Source organism: Pholcus phalangioides, unplaced genomic scaffold, assembly GCF_987345545.1.
Source record: "Pholcus phalangioides strain wild (caught in Gottingen) unplaced genomic scaffold, Ppha-v1.0 ptg000020l_1, whole genome shotgun sequence".
In the NCBI taxonomy this organism is placed as follows: Eukaryota; Metazoa; Arthropoda; class Arachnida; order Araneae; family Pholcidae; genus Pholcus; species Pholcus phalangioides.
The window spans coordinates 739,341-762,999 of NW_028301613.1; the positions used below are offsets into that span (position 1 = coordinate 739,341).

The 23,659-nt window shown below is 43.1% G+C and overlaps 1 protein-coding gene across 1 annotated transcript; it reads right to left on the reverse strand.

The window, feature by feature from the left end:
• Nucleotides 1–7,394: 7,394 nt before the first annotated feature.
• Nucleotides 7,395–21,125, reverse strand: LOC149070702 (heme-binding protein 2-like). The gene is made up of 5 exons (XM_089248645.1): nt 20,913–21,125; nt 17,898–17,987; nt 12,007–12,136; nt 9,239–9,413; nt 7,395–7,659 (listed from the first exon to the last, which is right to left on the reverse strand). Exons 1-5 carry the CDS (start codon nt 20,946–20,948, stop codon nt 7,467–7,469), a joined length of 624 nt encoding a protein of 207 aa, XP_089104771.1. The 5' UTR covers nt 20,949–21,125; the 3' UTR covers nt 7,395–7,466.
• Nucleotides 21,126–23,659: the final 2,534 nt, after the last annotated feature.

The following is a 23,659-nucleotide window of genomic DNA, read 5'->3' on the forward strand; positions in this document are numbered from 1 at the left end:
CGCCTTCGATACGACTCGCAGGGGGGTCGTATATATACGACCAAAAACGCGTGGGAAAGAAAACGAATAGATGGAGGGAGGGGGGGGGGAGAATGGCATGGCCTCAGTAACACTTCTCTTACTTACCACAAAGAACCTCGAGGTGTATTACTGCCATTATAATACACATGCATGAAATGTATACACGGAAAGCCATAACTCCCGAAAGTGCCTAATGTCGGAATATGAACAGACAAACACATGAGTGCATGCGTTAAGTTATACTTTCCAGTACTGGCATCTCGATGTGACGTCCAACCCCCCCCCCCTCGAAAACTACGGTGATTTGGTGCGGGGAGAGGGGGCTTTTGCGTAACATTTCCTCTCATGGGAAAGTTAAAACCCTCCGCCTCTTATAATAAACGTACATAGAGAGAGAGTTATTTCAAGTCCAATGGGTTCCCTTGTTTTCGCCGATTTCCCAAGACGAGTTACGGCAGCGGTCGCGGTTATCCGATGGAGTCGCACAGCGGGAGGGTGGTATCCACGGAGAACATACTGGGAAAGTCGTTCTCTTTGGCTTCTTTTACCTTTTCTCCCTAGGCAGTGAAGTAGCACTATACCGGTTGAGGTTAGTTGTTCGAGAGAGAGATTAAGGTTAAGTATTTCTACATTTGAATCGCGGCTGAATAAACTCGCGGTAAGAAGAAGCGAATCATATATATATATATTGATATGGAAAGTCGGTCGACTTCTTGTGCTTGCGCCATTGTAAATGATTATTACCCCGTTGAGAAGAAGTTGGAAATTCTATAGAGGGATCGATCTTATACAGGTCTTCTATACGCCGTTATGAGGCTCGCGATGGAAGGACGTCGATCTTCTCGTGGATCCATGGATAGCACCGTGTGTGTGTGTGTGTGTGTGTATGCAGGCCTATACCACGGATATTTCGTGAACCCATCTAAAGATAGATTTTCATCAATCCAATTACTCTCTACCAATTTTTGATTTCGGTTGCGTGGTCAACCGTGTCGTCCTACTTACCTGAGGGGGGGTATTCGAAAAGATTTTACTCACAAAAAAAAGAAATTCTATTATATCATACTGATTCATCTTCTAAAATTGCTCCCCCCCCCACCCTCCATCGGGTGGTGGAACCCCCCTCAGTGCCGTCTTAAGGCATGGGCCCAACCGGGCACGGCTCGGGGGTCTCACAAAAATGAGATGTGGTTGAAATTTTCGAGAATTTGCTTGGTAGGGCCTCAGAAAAATCAATTGGCCCGGGGGGCCCCATGATACTCTTAAGACGCCCCCCCCCCCCACTCCTGGTGGGGATTCAAGTGCTGCTTCTTTGCCCTGGCGGTGATTCAAGCGCATCTTCCTCGCCCTAGCGTGAATTCAACTACGGCGTCCCCGTTCTAGCGTCGATTGTTGACAGTTGTCGACTTTCTTGTTCTAGCGATGATTCAGTAATGGCTTTCTCGCCGTAGCGTCGATTCAACCTCTGCTTTGTTGTCCTAGCGCGATTAAATCACTGCTTTCTCGTCCTAGCGTCGTTAAACCGCGGGTTCATTGTTCTAGCGATGACTCAACCTTGGCCTTTTTGCTTTCGATTCAACCACAATTTATTCGTTCTGGTGATGTCTCAATCGCAGTTTCCCTGCCCCGATGGCAGTGATCATTTAACTCGGCTCTATTACCCTGGTGGTCCCCACTGCTCTCTTGACCGGGCATGGTTCACTTGTGACTTTCTCAACCTGGGGATTCATTTCTTCAAGACACTCTTGCTCTAGCGATGATTTAAATGCATGCTTCCTTACTGTGGATATCATTTTACATCGGTTCTCTTGCGGTAATATAACCATGGCTTCCTATATAGCCCTGGAGAATCATCTTTCAGCGGGCTTCCTTTCCCCAAGCGTTGATTTTCGAACCACTTCTTTGCACTAGGACAGGGATTCTCAAACTTTTTTCCACCCCGCGACGCCCCTTTCCCATATTCAATGCTTCTCCACTAGCTCCGCCGGCTCCCCAGAGCTGTTTAACAAAGAAAATTTTCGAAAAACCTTTGTCAGAGTCACCTGTCTGCGGCGCCGATGACAGAGGTTGGAGGCAGAGCAGAGTGCCATGGCGCACAGTTTGAGAACCTCTGCGCACTAGAGATTGTTTTCCAGTTTTTTTCTCTTCTGGGATCATTTTCCCACGGCTAGCTTGGCCTGGCGATCATTGAAACGCGGTTTCCCCGCCCGAGTGATGATTTAACCGTGGCATTCTTTCCCTGGAGATAATTTCGCGTGACTTCCTGGTGCTAGCGATGATTTAACCTCTTCAACGGCTGCTTTTTCGCCCTGGCGATGATTCAAGTACATCTTCCTCGCCCTAGTGCCAATTCCTAGATTCCTACGACATCCCCGTTCTGGCGTCAATTCAACCACGACTTTCTTGTTCTAGCGATGGTTCAATAATGGCTTCCCCGCCCTAGCCTCGATGTAAACCGGACGTCCCGCTCTAGCGATTGTTCAACCGCTTTCCTTGCCCTAGCGTCGATTCAACCTCTGCTTCGTTGTCCTAGCGAGATCAAACCACTCCTTTCTCGTATTAGCATCGTTAAACCGCGGGTTCATTGTTCTAGCGATGACTCAACCTTAGCCTTTTTGCTCTCGATTCAACCACAATTTCTTCGTTCTAGCGATGTCTCAATCGCAGTTTCCTTGCTCCGATGGTAAGGTATATGTCCACTACGTTCCACTGCATGTAACACTGCAAAAAATATAATTTCTACTGTGTGGTCCCTATATAATAACATCAGCATTCTCTGCTTGTCAAGACACAGCATTGAAAAAGGTCTGGAGGATGCCCGATCGAATAGATCGAGAGATTTTTTCGCGGCACAGTGTGGTTATTGGGTTGAACCATATTTCTCAAAGCAGTACACACATCACTGAAAAAATTTTCTCTCGGCTGTACCTGAGGATAAAAATCTGATTCCTCGCATTTCGTTCAGAGGTAAGGGAATAAAACGGGCCAAGATAAGCAAAATTAACTTATTGGAGTGAAATTCTTACTAATGTTTTTGGCTTGAAGAAAAAGCTTAATGTCCTGACTGCAGCGTAAGTTGGCGCATTGTCTTGATGAAGTTTGGCCTCTGGCTCCAATCTTTTGGACACTTTCCGGATCACTTTTACGGCAATTCATACACGCATGAGCGGAGATAAACTTGAAGGTCGCGGGTGGGGGAAGCACAGGGTCGTAACCAGGATTTTTGTGAGCCGTCTTAACACATGGGCTTATCCGGACACTGTCCGAGGAATTGGGGGCTGTCACAACCCCCCAGGAAATGCCTGGGGTAAAAAATGCCTTGCCCTACAATATCTGTATGCAGGGAACCATAGTGCATGCACCGACGTCTCAGCGCATAGACCCACCTGGGTATGGCCCGAGGCCTCAAATGCAGAGGAGCTTCATAAAAATGAGTAAAAATTTCGGGAGTAAGCATATTTATTTATTTATTTATTTATACAATATTGTTGGCCCTTGGGCCTATACAAGAGGATGCGATTGAGAATGACAAAGATATTGTTTGATGTTGGATAAAAAACTAGTGATAGAGGGAGATTCAACAATAGAGCTTGGGAGTTTGTTCCATTCACCAATGGTATGAGGAAAGAAGCTGTATTTAAAGCAGTCAGTGGAAGCAAAAATAGGTTTTATTTTAAGGGAATGGTCGAGTCTTCTAGAGATGTAGGATGGTTTGGCTAAGATACCAGAAGTATCCATGTTGAACTGACCATGGAAAATTTTATAAAGCAATGTTAATCGAGAGATGAGACGAAGAGTAGAGAGAGGGAGGAGATGAAGTTCATTTGTAAGTTCGGACACAGAAATGAAAGATGACCAGCAGTCGTGAACAAATCGGGCGGATTTATTTTGAATAGATTCAAGTTTGTCTATATTACTGGAGGTGTAAGGGTCCCAGATTTCAGCGGCGTAGGAGAGGACGGGGGATATATAAGTTTGGTAACAGAGAAGTCTGATATCCCGAGTAGAGTGTTTAAGATTGCGGCGGAGGAAGAAAAGTTTGTTAAGACACTTCTGGTAAATGTAGTCGATGTGTTTGTTCCAACGTAGGTCGGCTGAAATAATGACACCAAGGTATTTGATATGTGAAACTTGGGATAACGGTAAATGATTGATGGAGTAGGAGTATTCAAGAGGAAGAAGTTTACGGGTAACTTTCATGTGAACCGTTTTTGAGATATTCATTGGCATTTGCCGTAGGGAACACCAGTCGGCGATGGAAGCCAGGTTATGTTGGAGAAGTTCTTGATCAGATTGATGGTGAATGATACGGTAAATTACACAGTCATCAGCAAAAAGTCTAGTGGTGCAGTTGAGGGATTGAGGAAGGTCATTGATATAAATTAGGAAAAGTAACGGGGAGAGGACCGATCCTTGAGGGGTCCCAGACTTTACGGAGGCGGATGACGAGTTATGATCATTAAAATGAACAAACTGTTTACGGTGTTTTAGGAAAGCCTCCACCCAATTAAGTAATTGAACGTTAAGGCCAAGGCGGGAGAGTTTGAGAAGTTTATCGTGGGGAACTTTATCAAAGGCTTTAGAGAAATCTAGGAATACGATATCAGTTTGTAGGTTTTATCAATGGCTTCAGAGAGGTCGTGGATGAAGAGGGCCAGTTGAGAGGTAGTAGAGAGAGATTGTCTAAAGCCGTGTTGGTTGGGAAAAAAGAAGCTGATGGAGTCTAAGTGGATACGGATTTCTTTTGCTACAATATGCTCGAAGATTTTACAGCAGGAGGAAGTGATTGCTATTGGCCTGAAGTTAAGGGGATTGGAAAGTGAACCCGTTTTGTGGATAGGAATAATTTTATTGATTTTCCAGTCGTTCGGGAGGGTAGCAGAATTTAGTGAAACATTGAACAGGATTAAAAGATAGTCGGCGACTTCATCAGCACAGAATTTAAGAATAGAATTTGGGATGTCGTCAGGGCCAACAGAATGGGGTTTCAGTTTTTTCAAAAGTTTTAGGATACCTTGTTTGGAGAAGGATATAGGGGGTGAGTTGTGGATAGAATAAAAAAAAAGAGTATTGGGGAGGAGAGGGGTCTATTGAGAAAACCGAGCAGAAAGCTAAATTGAATTCGGTAGCCATCTCTGAAGGAGAAAATGTATATTTATTTGAACTTCTCAGGGAAGAGGGACCAACAGATTTAGGTCTAAGGTAACTCCAGAATTTTGTTGGATTGGTTTTTAAGTAATGGGGTAGAGAATGAGAGAGGTATCTGGACTTTTGGACGGAAATGAGGTTTCTGAGGTCTCGGGTGGAGGCTGAAATTATGGATTTGAGTGAATTGGATTTGTTAGTTTTATATTTGAAGGCGATTCGGCGGATTTTCCTCTTTAAATGAATAATATCTCTGGTGATCCATGGATTAAAAAAAGACTTAGGAGAAACATTTTTAATTGGAACTGTAGTTAAGCATTTGTCTATAATACATTTAAAAGAGGTCCAGAGGGTGTGGATATTGTTAGAAGAGGATATGGATAAGAAATCATTGAAGTGAGAGCGAAAAATATTTTGCATAAGTGGATAATTTGCCTTGTTGAAATTACGTTTAGGGGCGAGTTTGTAGGATGGGATAGAGTGGCGGAGGGAAAAGTTAATGACTGGGATATTATGGTCGGAGCAACCCTCAAAGATGGAGGTGGAAAGGACTGAAATTCGATTGGAGGTAGCAATGAGATCTAAGGTAGAGCTGGAGTAGAGGGTGGTTCTTGTGGGTTCAAAAATGGATTGGACCAAGTTAAATTTAAGGAAGATATCTAGGACTTTGTTATTAATTCCGTGATTGCCGGACAGGGATTCCATATTTTTCCAGTCAATGCCGGGAAGATTCCAGTCTCCGGAGATAAGAATAGAATGTGTGTTATAAAATTTTTCAAGAATAATTTCCAGTTGTTCAAAAAGGTGGAAATCAGGAGAGGGAGGGAAATAGACAGAAAAGATGACAAGTGGGGGACAGTTGGGTTGAAGCCATTCGGCTCCAACAATTTCGAGTTCGGAATCTAATAGAATTTCAGTTAAAGGGATAGATTTTTTGAAAATAAGTAAGACCCCGCCCCCCCCGAGAGTTTCTATCCTTTCGAAAAGCATTGTAATCGGGTGGCAAAATTTCGGAATTAGAGATTGTATTATTTAGCCATGACTCTGTAACACCAAGAAAATGGGGATTATGGATGAGTAAGAATGATTCTAGAAAATCAGTTTTGTTTTTCAGGCTGCGAGTGTTAATAGTTCCCAACTGGTAGGTATTTTTTAATTTGGAGGTTGTGTAGACGGAAGGGTTGCTCGGGGGGAGTAGCCTAAAGGGGGTACCGAGGAAATATGGGAGGAGAGGGAGGGCATAGAAAGGTTCGAAGCAGTATGAGCGGGGAAGATGGGGCTGAGCGGGGAAGATGGGGCGGAATGGGGGATGGAAAATTGGTAGGCGGGAGCCCCAAGATGATCTTGAGACTGCTCCGGGGAATGGGCTTTCGGGATATAAAAGCGATTACCTACCCAGGGCCCGCAATTTGAAACTCTTTTCGACGGAGAAAGAGTTTTTGCCTCGTCCGTATAGTTCTGAATAATTGATTAGAGGAAGAATTTAGCGTCCCGTTTGTTTCATCACCAGGGACACTAGATGCCCCCTGCATCCCCCCTCCGCCCTCTTGGGTTAATGGGAAGTGGGGGGGAAGGGTCTGTCAAAACCCTATGCGATGTCCAAATATTAAGGATTTTCTGTCTTGGATAGAGTTTTAAACTATTACTGTGTTAAGATGAAGTCAAACAAAATGTAATCAAAGCATTTTTATACTGTTTTGTGGCCCCTGAAATACAGCGGCCCGGTGCGGCCGCACACATTCACACACATTCGACGCCGGTGTTTAATCCTTTGCTGTCCAGGGAGTGTTTTCGGTACTTCGTCGGTGCAGTTCTACTTTATAGCGCCTTCCCTTTTCAATCAGTGATCACGATCATTTTAGGAACCTCCCATTATTAAGTAGGGGTGGGGGGCTCCACACTAGCTATTGCGAAAATCATCACCCACAGAAATCGACAGGAAACAGACAGATATTAAAGCTATTGCGGAAATCATCGCCCACAGGGATCGACAGGAAACAGAAAGATATTAAAGCCATTGCGGAAATCATCGCCCACAGGGATCGACAGGAAACAGAAAGATATTAAAGCCATTGCGGAAATCATCGCCCACAGGGATCGATAGGAAACAGAAAGATATTAAAGCCATTGCGGAAATCATCGCCCACAGGGATCGACAGGAAACAGAAAGATGGTAAAGACATTTTGCGGAAATCATCACCCACAGAAATCGACAGAAAACAGAAAAATATTTTAGAAAAACATCCATTTTATTATTTTGAAAGGATTTTTTTCTGTTCAGAAGTCGATATGACGACCCGTCATGCTTTCTTGTACCAGACCTCGTTGAGGCGATCCGTTTCCCGCCAGGGTGAGTCGTAGGCGCACCTGTAGTAGAAGGATGTCTCGGCGACATTGGCCTCGTCCTCTTTACCGTCTTCTTCGATTGAGTTCTTCAGAGATTCCGCTTCTCTGTCCCATATGTATTCTTGCCTTGCCATCCCACTGAAAGACCTAGGTGAAGAAATAAAAAACATACGTCAAGACTCACAATTCGCAAATTTAACATGCACTCAAGCCTAAAATAAAGCAACTTTGGAGGCAATACAGTGGTGTATTTAGAGACAATGCCGTCTTAAGAGCATCATGGGTCCCGGAAAGTGTTTTTTCTGTGGGCCGTACCCCTACCAAACTAGAAATTATAACCTACCAATTAACATGCTTGTTCTCGGAAATTTGAACCAGATCTCGTTTTCACGAGGGTCCCCTCTGCACGTGAGCCCCCTCCCCCCCGGGTGGGCCCATGTGTTAAGACGACACTGGCTCAGGGTGGCAACTTCATAGGGGGGAAATTTGTGGAATAATTTTCTTTGTCCAAAAAAATAGAATGGGAGAAGGGCAACCACATTTGTGCATCGCCATCAACCACTTTCAATCCACTGCTGGGTGAAGGCCTCCTCTAAATTTTTCCATTTTACTCTGTCTGATGCTTTAGCCATTCAGTTGACTCCAGCCACTTTCCTGATCTCGTCGATCCATCTTGCGTGGGGACGCCTTCTTGGACGTTTAACACCGCGGGGTTACCAACCCAGAATACTTGTGGTGCATCTGTTGTCCCGCCTTCCTGCAATATGTCCAGCCCATTTCCATTTTAGACGTTTAATTCTTTCCACGATATCATATACCTTTGTGTGGCTTCTTCTGCTGAAGTGCTCTGGATTACTGCTGATAATAACAATGTCGTCGACAGAACGCAAATGGTTCAGAAATTCCACATTCATTTTAAATTTCTTTCTCATCCCAATCCAGTTTCCGGTATATTTCTTCTAAAGCAGCGGTAAAGAGTTATGGTGAGATAGTATCACTTGTCTGACTCCTTTTCCAAGTTTAATCTCCGCTTTTCCTTCATCCAAACGGATGGTTGCAGTTGCTTTGTCATATATTTTCTTGACCCATGGGCCCCCGGGCCAAGTGATTTCCCGAGGCCCTACCTGGAAAATTCTCGAAAAATTCAACTACTTTTCATTTTTCCGAGTCCCCCCTCTTCTCTTGAGGACCCCCGGGCCGTGCCCGGGTAGACCCATTCGTTAAGACGGCACTGAAATGAGCGTATATTTCTTTCTCGCTCCCTCTTCTTATCTGACATTGAACAAGAGCTGACTCCGCCCGCTGCAGTTAATTGGCTGGGGGGGGGGGATGAAAAACGTTTTTTTTTTTGTAAAAACACCTTTATTTCGTTTTTAGAAGACGAAATATCTCGGGGAGCCCAGAAATAAATCATATCAAGTTTGACGAGATATCTCGGGATTGCCGCTGAAAGGGTTAATGATATTGAAAGATTTAAGTCTGCTCTTCCCTCCAATTACATCTAGAGCTTTAACAACAGCAGATGTGAAGACAGAGTCAAAATGTCTCTAGAACTACTCCCGTACCCTCTTGATCGCCAAACTATGTGCGCGGCCTTGGACGTGAGCAGGCATGTGAATGACCAAATAATGACCATTCAAATGACCTTATTGTTCGAATAAGAAAAATTGATCAAACGGATGGAATCCGCAGGTGGATGCCGATCTGCACCACCAAAAATTCTCACCTGACGTAATACACAGTTTCGGGTTCCCTTTGCAAGGTCAAGAGTTCGCTGTTGGGCATCGGCAAGTCGTCCCGTTCGTTGTTGAGGTCAATCAACACGGACATGGTGTAGTTGAAGGTGTTGCCGCTGGGAATTTTAGCCGTACGCACGGGTATCATCATCTCGACGTTGACACCTGCAAAATGACAGAAATGCGGTATAATAACGCTACAGTGTAATAATATGCCAGGGGGAACCCCCTTTCAGTTCATTAAATGGCGTGATAATCCAGATATATCCAGTGATCCATGAATATCCAGATACAGGGTGTAACTAACTGATGGTCAGAACAGGTACATCTTAAGAGCATCATGGGCCCCGGGCCAAGTGAGTTTTATGAGGCCCTACCTGGCAATTTCCCGAAAAATTCAACTACTTCTCATTTTTCCTCAGGCCCCCCGGGTCGTGCCCGGGTGAGCCCCATTCGCTAAGACTGGGTTCAGAACTGTAAGGAGTGATAGAACTCGCCAAAACAAACAACTTTCACCGTACAGTGACAGTGTGGGGTCGGAAAGCAAGCGGCGAGCCGCGAGAGGACGCTATTTATGGAGTGGATGAAACGTCGCCTTTCGCAGAACCCGTCATTCAGCTGTTCTTCGTCCTTCAGCGTGTGCTGCCTGATTTACTACAAAATGTACCAGCTAATCTTCGAGCGGTCATGTGGTTCCAGCACGATGAAGCGCCAGCACATTTCCTCAGGATTATGCGAAACTACCTGCCTTTCTGATCATTGGCCTCCCGATCTATCCTCCCTGGATTTTTTTCCCTCTGGGGGGTGGGGGGAGGGACAGCTAAAAACATCGTTTACGAGACGCCCATCGAGTGACCAGAGGACCTTGTCACCCGAGTTAGCGTCACAGCTGCAGACGTTCGAGGACTGCCAGGAATCTTCCAGTGTGAACGCGAATCACTTCGCCGCTTATATTTGCAGCTGGTGGTCGCTCACTTGAGGATTTTACTGAAAAGTTTTCGATAATGAAGATTCTTTGTCCTTTATTATCGTCTTTACTGCGTGTATATTTTCACCACGCAGGCGCCCTCTCGCGGCTCGTCACTTGCTTTCCGACCCCACATTCTACAGTTGTTTTAATACCACATAAAAGTTGTTTGTTTTGCGAAGTTCTATCACCCTTTGCATTTCTGACCATCAGTTTAGTTACACCCTGCACAGCAGGGGTGTTCAACCTTTCTCGAGTTGCGAGCACTGCCTATTCACTAGTGATCAAACAACGAGCACCCCCTTACGGCAACGTTTACTCACGATCCTGAAATCTACATTCAATTCTTTCGAGAATTAATTTCCATTACAGAGTATTTAATTGAAGCGTTAATAAAGTGCTCGCGAGCACGAAGTCTCGCATGATCATTGATCACTCTTGGTGCTTCAAGGAGCACCACTGTGCTCACCAGCAACTAGGAAAATTCACTAACTAACAATTCACCGACAACGGTTTGACATGAGTCAGTGAGCCAGTAAGCGAGCAAGAAATGACCAAGTGAGTGAATCAGTTAGTGATACAGTAGCTAGTGATTGAGTGATTGAGTGACAGAGTGGTTAGTGTTGGTGAGTGAGCGAGTGACAGTGTGAGTGACCTAGTGAGTATGTGCGTGACTAGGTGATTGAGTGCGTGTGATAAAAAGAGCGTCCTGATCAGGGAGTGACAGAGTGAGTAACCTAGTCAGTGAGTAAATTAGTGAGAGTGAGCTACCTAGTTAGTGAGTACGTGAGCAACATGGTGAGTTGATGATAGATTGAGTGACCTAGTCAGGGAGCAACCGAGTGAGCGATCTAGTTAGTGAGTAAGCGAGAGAGAGGGAGTGATCAATTAGTGTGCAAGCGACCAGGTGATTGAGTGTATAAAAGAGTGAGCAACCTAGTGAGTTAATGATAGAATGAGTGACCTAGTGAGTGAATGACCAAGTGAGCGGCCTAGTGAGTTACCTATGGACTACTACTGCTATACCAGACATGCACCTCGCCCATATTCCTCTGCGGAAGTTTTTCACCTAGGAATAAAGTGAGCGACCGGCCTACTGAGAGAGTGACTGAGGGGCATAGTGAGCGACATTGAGTGAATGGCGTATGAAGTAAGTGAACAGGTGAGCAAGTGATTGACAAGGGGAGTAAGTGAGCGACCTAGTGAGGGAGTGATATAATGAGCACCTAGTGCTTGATACAATGAGTGACCTAGTGAGTGAGTGACAGAGGGAGTGACCTTGTGTGTGAGTGATAGAATGTGATTGCTTTGAGTGAGCTTGTGAGTACGTGAGCGAAACACACGGTCATCCACCCACTCACTAATTCATTCATATGGCCACTCAACCTTTCAATTAGCCATTCATAGAGTCAAGTGAGTGATCACGTAAGTAACCTTTATTGTGATCAAGTTAGTGACCGTATTAGTAACCACACTCACTTGGTCTCACATTACTCAGTGGCGGATTAAAGGTATTTTTTTTCCTTTTCATACAGTCACTAACTTGATCGCTAATACGGTGACTCACTTGGTCACTCAAACGGTCACGTACTTGGCCACTCATACGCAATTCCTCCCCCCCCCCCCACACACACACCCTGCAAGCTAGCTCTAGTCACAGGCCGGTTTCATTCACTCACTCGATCTTTTATTCACTCATGTCGAACTGGTGTGGGTAAATTGCTGGTGGTGGTGCATTTTCCGGGTTGAAGGTGACTGCCGTACAGTCACCCGGATGTCATTTCTAGGTACCTTTGTCGTTTTCGCCGCCTATGTACGTGTACAGCCTTTTGATCAGGACACGTGACACTTCATTACGAGAATCCGCTGGTGCCGAGGTGCTCACCCAGGTCAATGGAGGATATCGTCTCTCTTCGTAACTCTGAAAAGTTCGAAAACAAAAACTTACTTGTTAATATACAAAAACGAAGGTTGAAAAAACACAATGAAGAACCCCGTATGTAAATGAATGTACAGGGTGCTCACAAAACAACTTTGCCGGTACACGAGCCCTATTGTTGGTTGCGGGAATCAACGAATGCCAATGAAATTCGAGGCATGCCCCCCCCCACATCCTGGAGCATGGCCCCTAGGCTGGGATCTTTTGCGGTGCCCCTCGACCAGACTTTCACGGGCCCCTTTATGATGAATTTATAGCGTGAAAAAAAGCAAAAAAAATTGTGAAAATCGTCCCGGGCCCCAGGGCTGAAGCCTTGCCAGCCCACCCCTTGTGGGGGCCCATGATTCGAGGTACCGCCGGGCCCTGACATCATTCATATACCCGAGTGATTAGCCGTTTCCTTTTTCCTCGTTCATTTTCTATTGGTCGTGTGTTTGACTGAGCTTTCAACTCACAAAAATGAATGAAACCGGGCCGCGGGCTCGCAAAGGTTGAGAACCACTGGTCTAGGACAGCGGTTCCCAACCTTTTTCAGTCCGCGTACCCTCCACAGCTGGCTCGGTTTATTTTCGCGTACCCCCCCCCCCCCAAACCCCATTTCCTCCACCCCCCTCCAATCTGTTTCACGCATATTACAGTTTTCGAAAAACTTCAAAAAAAGGCGTTGCCCGGGTTTTCTTCAATGAGAGGCTTTTCTGGATCACGTGATATCTCCCTCTTTCTTTGAGGGACATGCAAACCGTGTCCAAGTTAACCAATATGGCGACTTCCTGCGCGACTCATGAAAGAAACAAATTCAGATATAAAAAGAAATGTGAAAATAAATACATATTTTTTTCTTTTTTTAAAGGGTGCTAGGCATGGGCAGAGATATGGGGGGGGGGGGAAGCGTGGGGTGGCATTGCCCCCCCCCCATCCCCCAGCGTCAAAGGTAAGGTCGACTGATCGAATGTATATATGTATATATGAATTGACATCATCATCGTGCCCCCCCCCCCCCTCTCTTCCAACACTTCCAACTCTATCTCCCCCTATGGTGCTAGGTATTTCGATTCCCCCTTTGAACTTCAAGTTATCCATCTCTGCCTGTTTCTACTTCCAAAAATGCTCAGTTAAAGCTGTGGAATTCCTTCGATGTACTTTACGGACCAATGATTGATTTTAAAACAACCTAAACTACTGTATATCAGTTTATGCAGTTGAATATCAAAAGACAATACGGAGACATTAATTTTCATGCTTGAGAAGATGTAAATAAAAAGTTGAAATCAATGTTATTTTGCATGGATATCCAACTCGAAAGTAGCTAATTACTTCATATTTAATCTCCTGGGCTTCGTATATCTATCTCTAAGCGAACTCAATATTTCAAAAATCGAGTATTTAATACAATTTTTAAAATTATCGATGTGACAGAAAACCCCAACAAATTCCCGCATTTCTGCATCCAAATCGGCAATTTTAACACTGATTTCTATGGGGATCATCGTTTGCCTTACCCTCAAAGTGATACTGATGCTGATTATGACGTCATTCAAAAAACCTCATTCCTGGGAGTATTGAAAATTGACAAACCATTATAAAGGCATATCCACGTTTTGAACGCATTGCTAGGAAACCACGGTAACCAAAGTATACATTCGGAAAGTGATTGTTGAGGGCCAAAAACCATTGTTGTCCGACAGTTTTTTTGTCCATTTGGGGTATTTGCCCTGCTCTGACGAAATTTTAAAGTAGCCTATCGTTCAAGTCGGGTCCCATTTGGTATACATGCAAAATTTGGCGACGATCGATCCAAAATTGTAGATTTGTATAGAGAACATACACACACAGACACAGACAGACAGAAAATCAATTTTACACTGAGGAGCCAAAAAAACTGGTACACATGCCTAATATCGTGTAGGGCCCCGCGAGCCCGCAGAAGTGCCGCAACACGACGTGGCATGGACTCGACTAATGTCTGAAGTAGTGCTGGAGGTAATTAACACCATAAATCCTGCAGGGCTGTCCATAAATCCGTAGGAGTAAGAGGGGGGGGGGTGGAGATCTCTTCTGAACAGCACGTTGAAAGGAATCCCAGATATGTTCAATAATGTTCATGTCTGGGGATTTAGGTGGCCAGCGGAAGTGTCTAAAGTCAGAAGAATGTTCCTGGAGCTACTTTGTAGCAATTCTGGACGTGTGGGGTGTCGCATTGTCCTGCTGAAATTGTCCAAGTCCGTCGGAATGCACAATGGACATGAATGGGTGCAGGTGATCAGACAGGATGCTTACGTACCTGTCACCTGTCAGAGTCGTATCTAGACGTATCAGGGGTCCCATATCACGCCAACTGCACACGCCCCATACCATCACAGAGCCTCCACCAGCTTGAACAGTCCCCTGTTGACATGTAGGGTCCATGGATTCATGAGGTTGTCTCCATACCCGTACACGTCCATCAGCTCGAAACAATTGGAACCGAGACTCGTCAGACCAGGCAACGTGTTTCCAGTCCTCAACAGTGCAATGTCTGTGTTGTCGGGCCCAGGCGAGGCGTAAAGCTTTGTGTCGTTCAGTCATATACGAGTGGGCCTTCGGCTCCGAAAGCCCATATCGATGATGTTTCGTTGAATGGTTCTCACGCTGACACTTGTTGATGGTCCAGCATTGAAATCTGCAGCAATTTGCGGAAGGGTTGCACGTCTGCCACGTTTAATGATTCTCGTCGTTGGTCCCGTTCTTGCATGATCTTTTTCCGGCCGCAGCGATATGTCGTAGATTTAATTTTTTACCGGATTCCCGATACTCACGGTACACTCGTGAAATGGTCGTTCGTGAAAATCCAAATTTCATCGCTACTTCGGAGATGCTATGTCGTTCCCATCTCTCGTGCGCCGACTATAACACCACGTTCAAACTCACTTAAATCTCGATAACCTGCCATTGTAGCAGCAGTAACCGATCTAACAACTATGCCAGACACTTGTTGTGTTATATAGGCGTTGCCGACTGCAGCGCCGTACTCTGATTGGCCTTCCACGTGGCCTACTGTTAAATTCAGCCCAGCTCGTGACAAGAAATCGTGAAGTATTTCAAACACTTCCGAAAAAAAAAAAAAAAAAAGGGCTACCTCGTGCCGAAGTTCGAACAGCATCGTCAGGGACTTAACCCCGGGACAACCACCTAACTTCGGTGTGCAAAAGCAAAGCGTTGCGAAGGCTGTCCATGTCTTCACACAACAATTTAAACAGCCTGTAGTTGGTAGGATTTGCCTTGACAAAGTTGACAACCTTCACCGCTTCATTAAAAGAACGTTTCGCAAATTTGGAGGCGAAGGTTTCGATGCAGGGCTTTGTCTGTCTGTGAAAATAGCAGTGAGTCCATTTCATTTTGGGAGCGACTCCTGCCGCGCGTGCACGACGGCCTGGGTAGCAGCAACCTTCCGGGGATTTTTCCTCCATCTGTTGTGAGCCCAATGCGTTTTGACCACTGAATTCTTCTTTCAACGAAATACTGATTAATTGCTTCAAATAAGTCTTTAACAGTCGTACTACGACCCCTTCAATGGGTGACAAATGAAAAGATTTACTTCGAATTCTCTTTCAAGTACTTAGCAATTACAAGTAGCACGGAATATTGCTCAACGTATTGCTCGGCAAACATCTCGCAATACGATAGCTAATGGTAGTTGGAGGTTTCGGTAGCTGTGGCTGAATCACTTTCGGAAGATTCGAAATAGGTTTCCACGTTTACAGGTGCACGGTATTTCGTTTTGGTGGTTTCAGTCCGCTTCCGCAAAGATCTAGTTTCTAGCCACTGATCCATAGCGCAAATCACGTGAGTAATAGGTGCTTGGTAGGAAAGTTGACGTGTAGGAAATTGCGGGAACAACACGCACACGCCTCAATACAAACGCCCACGACAAAAGTTAATAACGCAACGCGAATTGATTAATTCTTCGTTTTTACGCAGAGCCCGGCACGCGTCAACAAACGAATCTAAAACGCCGAAGAAAAGTGAGCCGAGAGGAAGGATCCCGATCATAGGTTGCAGCGCGGGCGGGAGGAGGGAAGGCCAGCCCTTCCAGCCGACCATTTTCTTTTCGCGTACCCCCTAATAGCCTCTCGGTTGGGAACCGCAGGTCTAGGGCATTCACCCCGGAAAGTGAAAGGACGTCGGTTCGATTCCCCGCAGGGGCAGTTGAATTTTTTTCTCTCTTTCCAAAAATATATCTTCGCCTCGCAGCCAGCTGTTAATAACCTTTGTATGGATAGCCGGTGAGTGACGTCATCGTCGGACATATTTAACATTCGATTGAATTGACCGAGACGCCCTCAAGGATATGTGACAGGTGGGGCCACACAGGGCCCTACCCCTTGAAGTAGCCTATCGTATGTGTTGCAGTATGAATGCAATTTTTTTACAACAATAAAACATGGAAACTGTTATAAAAATGATAATGAATTTTCCAAATAATGCAACAAGTAAATGAGAATCATTCGTTACTCTCGTAGGAGCCCCCACCCCCACCCAATAATTTTCATTACGGGCTCCGCGTGTGGCTAGGCCCTGGAATCGACCTAATCCTGAGGGACCACAACCGCACACTATTTTTTTGGCATGAAATCAATTAAATTCATTATTAAATTTAATTATCATGAAAATAATGTAGTTATTGTAAGCTATAATTGAAACGGGATCAGGAAACTTTTTGCCCCGGAAATGTCGCCTGCCCTGACAGTATGATTGACCGAATGATGGGTGAGTGACGGAGTAAGTAATTGTATGAGTGAGTGACCGTATGAGTGCGTGGCCGCATGAGTGACCGAGCAACTAATTGTATGAGTGACCGAGTAAGTAACCGCTTTTGTGATCAAATTAGTGACGGTATGAGTAACCACGAGAGCGACCACACTCTCTTGGTTTCACATACTGTCCCTCACACACTCATACGGCCATCCACCCACTCACTAATTCACTCTCATATGGTCACTCAACCCTTCAATTGTTCATTCATACAGTCACTAACTTGATCGCTAATACAGTGACTCACTTAGTCACTCAAACGGTCACATACTTGACCACTCATTCGCATGAACTCCTCCCATCCTGCAGCAGGGCCCCTAGGCTGGGATTTTTAGCGGGCTTCCCCTGTCAAAAGTTTCGCGGGCCCCCAATGTAGTGAATTTATTGGAGCTAGAGCCCTGTCACCCCCCCCCTCTTGTGAGGGTAATTATCATTAACTTGATCTCACTCATAGTCACTCACTTGGCCACTCATGTGGTCACTCACTCACTCACTTGGCCACTCATGTGGTCACTCACTCACTCACTTGGTCACTCATATAGTTACTTTCTTCGTTACTCATTCGGTTAGGGGCAGGTGAAATGTCCGGGAGCGAATTGTCAGGAGCGAAGCGTGCCAGGGGCGAAATATCCGGAAACCCATCGAAACACTTAATATCTAGGATTTTAGTTATTTTTCCTTTCTTCCATTAATTAACTATAAAGAGTGGCGGATTAAAATCGATCGGGGCCCCGGGCGCAAAAGAAAATATTGCCCCCCCCCCTAAATTAGAGAAAAGTTTGTGTTCTTCGGGGCTCTGTAGAAGTCGGGGCACCCGGGACTAAAAATGCCTTTTCCTTTTTTGGTGCCTATTTTAGGCATTTTGTGAGTGACATTTTACCTACTTATTCAGACCGTTTTTGGTGCCTAAACTTCCGGGCTCTAATTATTAATGTCATTACATGGTACTCACCTCTTTGCGCTGCACAACAGTGTAATCCGGGCACTTGGCATTGTTTCTGACACATGCCTGACAAGTTGCAATGTCCAATAACACTACGATCTGAAAGGTATGGTTGAAGAATTACTCATGGTGTTTTCGATATGCCTACACGCTATTATTACATTGACATCGAATATGAACCGCACTTATGCAATATGAACACACAATATGGTACAATACATTTAGAGGAGGAGGAGGAGGAGGAGGAGGAGGAGGAGAGAGAGAGAGAGAGAGAGAGAGAGAGAGAGAACTCACATTTCTCGCATTTCAAGAATGAACTCACATTTCAAGAATGAACTCACATTTCTTACATTTCAAGAATGAACTCACATTTCTTACATTTCAAGAATGAACTCACATTTCAAGAATGAACTCACATTTCAAGAATGAACTCACATTTCAATAATGAACTCACATTTCAATAATGAACTCACATTTCAATAATGAACTCACATTTCAATTCAATAATGAACTCACATTTCAATTCAATAATGAACTCACATTTCAATTCAATAATGAACTCACATTTCAATTCAATAATGAACTCACATTTCAATTCAATAATGAACTCACATTTCAATTCAATTCAATAATGAACTCACATTTCAATTCAATTCAATAATGAACTCACATTTCAATTCAATTCAATAATGAACTCACATTTCAATTCAATTCAATAATGAACTCACATTTCAATTCAATAATGAACTCACATTTCAATTCAATAATGAACTCACATTTCAATTCAATAATGAACTCACATTTCAATTCAATTCAATAATGAACTCACATTTCAATTCAATTCAATAATGAACTCACATTTCAATTCAATTCAATAATGAACTCACATTTCAATTCAATTCAATAATGAACTCACATTTCAATTCAATTCAATAATGAACTCACATTTCAATTCAATAATGAACTCACATTTCAATTCAATAATGAACTCACATTTCAATTCAATAATGAACTCACATTTCAATTCAATAATGAACTCACATTTCAATTCAATAATGAACTCACATTTCAATTCAATTCAATAATGAACTCACATTTCAATTCAATTCAATAATGAACTCACATTTCAATTCAATTCAATAATGAACTCACATTTCAATTCAATAATGAACTCACATTTCAATTCAATAATGAACTCACATTTCAATTCAATAATGAACTCACATTTCAATTCAATTCAATAATGAACTCACATTTCAATTCAATTCAATAATGAACTCACATTTCAATTCAATTCAATAATGAACTCACATTTCAATTCAATAATGAACTCACATTTCAATTCAATTCAATAATGAACTCACATTTCAATTCGATAATGAACTCACATTTCAATTCAATAATGAACTCACATTTCAATTCAATAATGAACTCACATTTCAATTCAATAATGAACTCACATTTCAATTCAATAATGAACTCACATTTCAATTCAATAATGAACTCACATTTCAATTCAATAATGAACTCACATTTCAATAATGAACTCACATTTCAATTCAATAATGAACTCACATTTCAATTCAATAATGAACTCACATTTCAATTCAATAATGAACTCACATTTCAATTCAATAATGAACTCACATTTCAATTCAATAATGAACTCACAATTCAATTCAATAATGAACTCACATTTCAATAATGAACTCACATTTCTTACATTTCAAGAATGAACTCACATTTCTTACATTTCAATAATGAACTCACATTTCTTACATTTCAATAATGAACTCACATTTCTTACATTTCAAGAATGAACTCACATTTCAAGAATGAACTCACATTTCAATAATGAACTAACATTTCAATAATGAACTCACATTTCAATAATGAACTAACATTTCAATAATGAACTCACATTTCTTACATTTCAATAATGAACTCACATTTCTTACATTTCAAGAATGAACTCACATTTCAAGAATGAACTCACATTTCAATAATGAACTAACATTTCAATAATGAACTCACATTTCAATAATGAACTAACATTTCAATAATGAACTCACATTTCTCACATTTCAAGGAGGTTTGCACACTTCTTACACTTTTCAAGAGATATCACAAGCAAATCTCTTTATTTCTCAAGGAGAATTCACATTCCTCCCATGTCAAGGAAGCACGCACACTTCCTACGCTTTTCAAGGGATAAGCCATGCAAGTCTCCTTACACGTTTTCACTACACACACATACGCACGTTTCTCCCGCATTTCAAGAGCATGAGCAGATTTCACACACACTTGAAGAGAGGAGGAGCATTTCTTATATTTTCAAGTGCGTACGCACATTTCTTACACATTTAGAGGAGGTACGCTCATTTCTTACATTTCAAGTGGGGCGGAGGATACACATTTCCAGGAGGGGATTCGCATTTTTCCCATTTCAAAGTTGAATTCACATTTTTCACATTTCAACTTTGTCAAAGGAGTGCGTTCACTTCTTACGCCTTTCAAGGGATATCAGACACGCAAGTCACTTATACATTCGAAGTTGTGCCTACATTTCTCCTACGCCTCTCAAAGGAGATGGCATGCACCTGTGCATTTCAAGTACAAACGCACATTTTAAGGACATGCGCAGATCTCTCACGCATTTCAAGGAGAGAAGGGATTCACATTTCTCACACACCAAGGAGGTACGCACACTTCCTACGCTTTTCAAGGGATATCACACTCTCGCCTCCTACACATTTCAAGTGCATACGACCATTTCTCACGCATTTCAAAGAGGTACGCACAATATTCCTAACTTCTCAAGCCATTATGACGCGCAATCGCAGGGAGTACGCAATCTTCGCGTTACGTAAAAAATGAGAACCAACTTCCTAGGAACTTTTAATGGTAACACCGTCTCATACGCATATCGGGGGGTGGGGGGGGGGAAGCAATAGTCACAATATATATACAGTACTGACACTCACCAATATCGTTCGTACTTACCAATCATCTTATCTTACTTACCAATATCGAAAATGCTCCTTGCGTTATCTTCATCATCGTTATTATTCACGTTTCGAAACAAAGCGAAAACAAACTCCCCAAGCGTAGGAATTCGACGTTAATTGAAACTCATTCAGAGTTTAATAATCTGATTATGTAAGGAAATAAACAAGCCGAGGAAGCTTCCACACAATCTTCGCTATATTATCTGACCATTTACTGACCGTGTGTTTACGCTCTTCGTAGAGGAAGTCGGCGATAACGATAACGATAATTACGAAACGCTTCCTTTTTTCCCCTCCACAAATACGCAGTCCGGTTTTGGATTTTTTTTTTTTTTTTTTTTTGTTAGTTTTTCCTCATTAGAATTCTAGGAATAATCAGTTGTTTTCTTTGAAAAGCGAAATACCGGTATTCCTTGTTTTAATGATGTTACTTAATGCGGGAACGCAGACATAACCTTTTGGGGGGGAGCATTCAAGTATTGCTTCAGCATCGATGGGGACGGGGGCGGACTTTTGATGATGGGGGGAGGGGGGGGGTTTGGATGATGCTGACGTCATCAACCACCCTTCATAAAAATATGAAATATTCTTAATGGCATCTTTACTCAGTGTGCCCAAAATTTTTGCAAAATTAGGTTTGAGGTGGTGGGGGGCGACATCAAATAACCCCGAGGGCCACATGGGTTTAGAATGTATGCTCGGTCGCAATGAATTTCTTAAATAGAAATTTTGAGTCCTTAGCCTTCAAATAGCATTGAAATCAACTATAATAGCTTGTAAAGGTATTTTCTTCCGAAGTTTTATTATTTTTTAAATATTTTTTGCATCAGAAAAGTAAATTTTTGATTATTTGGGGGGGGGTCACTAACACCTGTATGTGCCCTACGGAGGAGCTTGTGCCCCCCCCCCCCCGGCGTAGGCCTCTGCTCTCAATATGCGTTAGGAGGTAGGGGGTGGGACTGATAACATTTTGCTGACATCGTGGTCAGAGTTTTGCTGACAAGGAGGAGGGGGAGAGGGATTAAAGATGGCTAAAATGGCTAACGTAATACTTGAATTCCACTGCGCGACCCCCCTTCCCTACCGCGCAGTGGAATTTCATTATTAGAGCCTGGAAATTCAGGCATTAAAAATGATCAAACCAGACAGGCAAAAAGACATGAAAAATGCTTAAAATAGACACTAAAAACTCATTTATAATTAACGGAAGAAAAGAAAGATAAAGTAAAAGCCTAGATATATCAAGAAGTGCCTGAAAACTGACTAAAAAATTGGCTGCGCCTATTCCGTCTCCTGTTTGAAAATTATCTCTTATAATAACTTCATAATCTTAAATAGCCCCCTCTATAGGGAATTTTCAACTTGAAAAAACAGAGAGATGACGTGAATCGTCTCAGGCTCTTGTCAGTCTCGATCTTGGGGCGGCGGGGGAACATGTCACTAACCCCAAAATTCGTTTATGTGACCATTTTGGACTCGACACGAAATGAGAAACCAACGGCCGAAAAAAACGAAATCGATTACCATCGACACAAATTACTACGTTCACACACACAGCAAACAAGCCCTAGAAAAGCGAAACAAGTCCCAAAATTAACGTTTCAAAACATGGGGGGGAGGGGTGACAGCCTATCTTGTGTACTTTTGGTGGTTTTGTGTACTTTTTAACAAGCTGCTATCAATCTTCTAACTAGAAGGGGGGGGGGGGAGAAGAAGACGAAACCGTAATCGTCTCCAACATGTAAAGAAACCACTTAACAACCTTGTAACCAAATAAAAAGGAAGAAGAGATAAGAAAGACAAGAAAAAGTGAAAGTCGTTTTTTTTTTGGGTAAAGATGGTGGAAAAAGAATGCTTGTATTCAGTTGGAAAAGGAAAGACAGGGAATTCTTTGTCTATGACGTCTCGTTTTTTCCCTCTTACACTCTAGCGGACAAGTCTGGAACTAGGCAAACGGGGATGATAGAAATTCGGGCGTGGAAGAAGAAAAAGAGTCCTGTCAGTGGGAATCGAATCTTCTTTTCTTTTTTTTTATTGTTGGCGTTATCAACGTACGGGATCGATGTTTTCTTTTATTCATGGTGGGTACATATAACACACACACACAGTACGTACTTGACTAACGGTGTCAGATAGCGATCCTGAGTGACTTGCGTACGCTGGGGTCAGAAGTTAAATTCTCGGAATCGTTTCAAAAAAATAAGAAACCAGTATCTCTTGTCAAAAGAATTCTTCTCCTCTGTTTTATTATTCGCTGACCTTTTTTGTACCTGTTGTTACAATACATACCAAGCCAATTTTCAGGTGTGACAGATTGTGGTTGGGGAGGGACCCACCAATGATTTTTTTTTTTTTTTTGTTCTGGAAGAGAAACTTTTCCAGTTGTCGTTCGTTTTAAAAACGTCGTTATGAATGCGAAACGTTTGCTTTCTATTTCACGTCAGTTTCCCAAACTTTTTTTGTTCCATCGCTCCCTTCTTCAGAATTTTTTTTTTCTCCCCAACCCTCCCCCCTTTTAAGCCTACCCATAAGATCCTGTATTGTAACCATATCTTCAAACCCCTCCCCCCCTCCCGGACCATTTCATCGGCCAATCAATATTTTCCAATTTTTGGGGGAAACACTGGTTTACGTGAAGAACTTGAACTGGTGCAGAGGTAGTGCCGTCTTAACGCATGGGGCCGCCCGGGGGCCTCACAAAAACGAGAAAAAGGTGAAAATTTTCGAGAATTGGCAAGGTAGGGCCTCAGAAAAATAACTTGG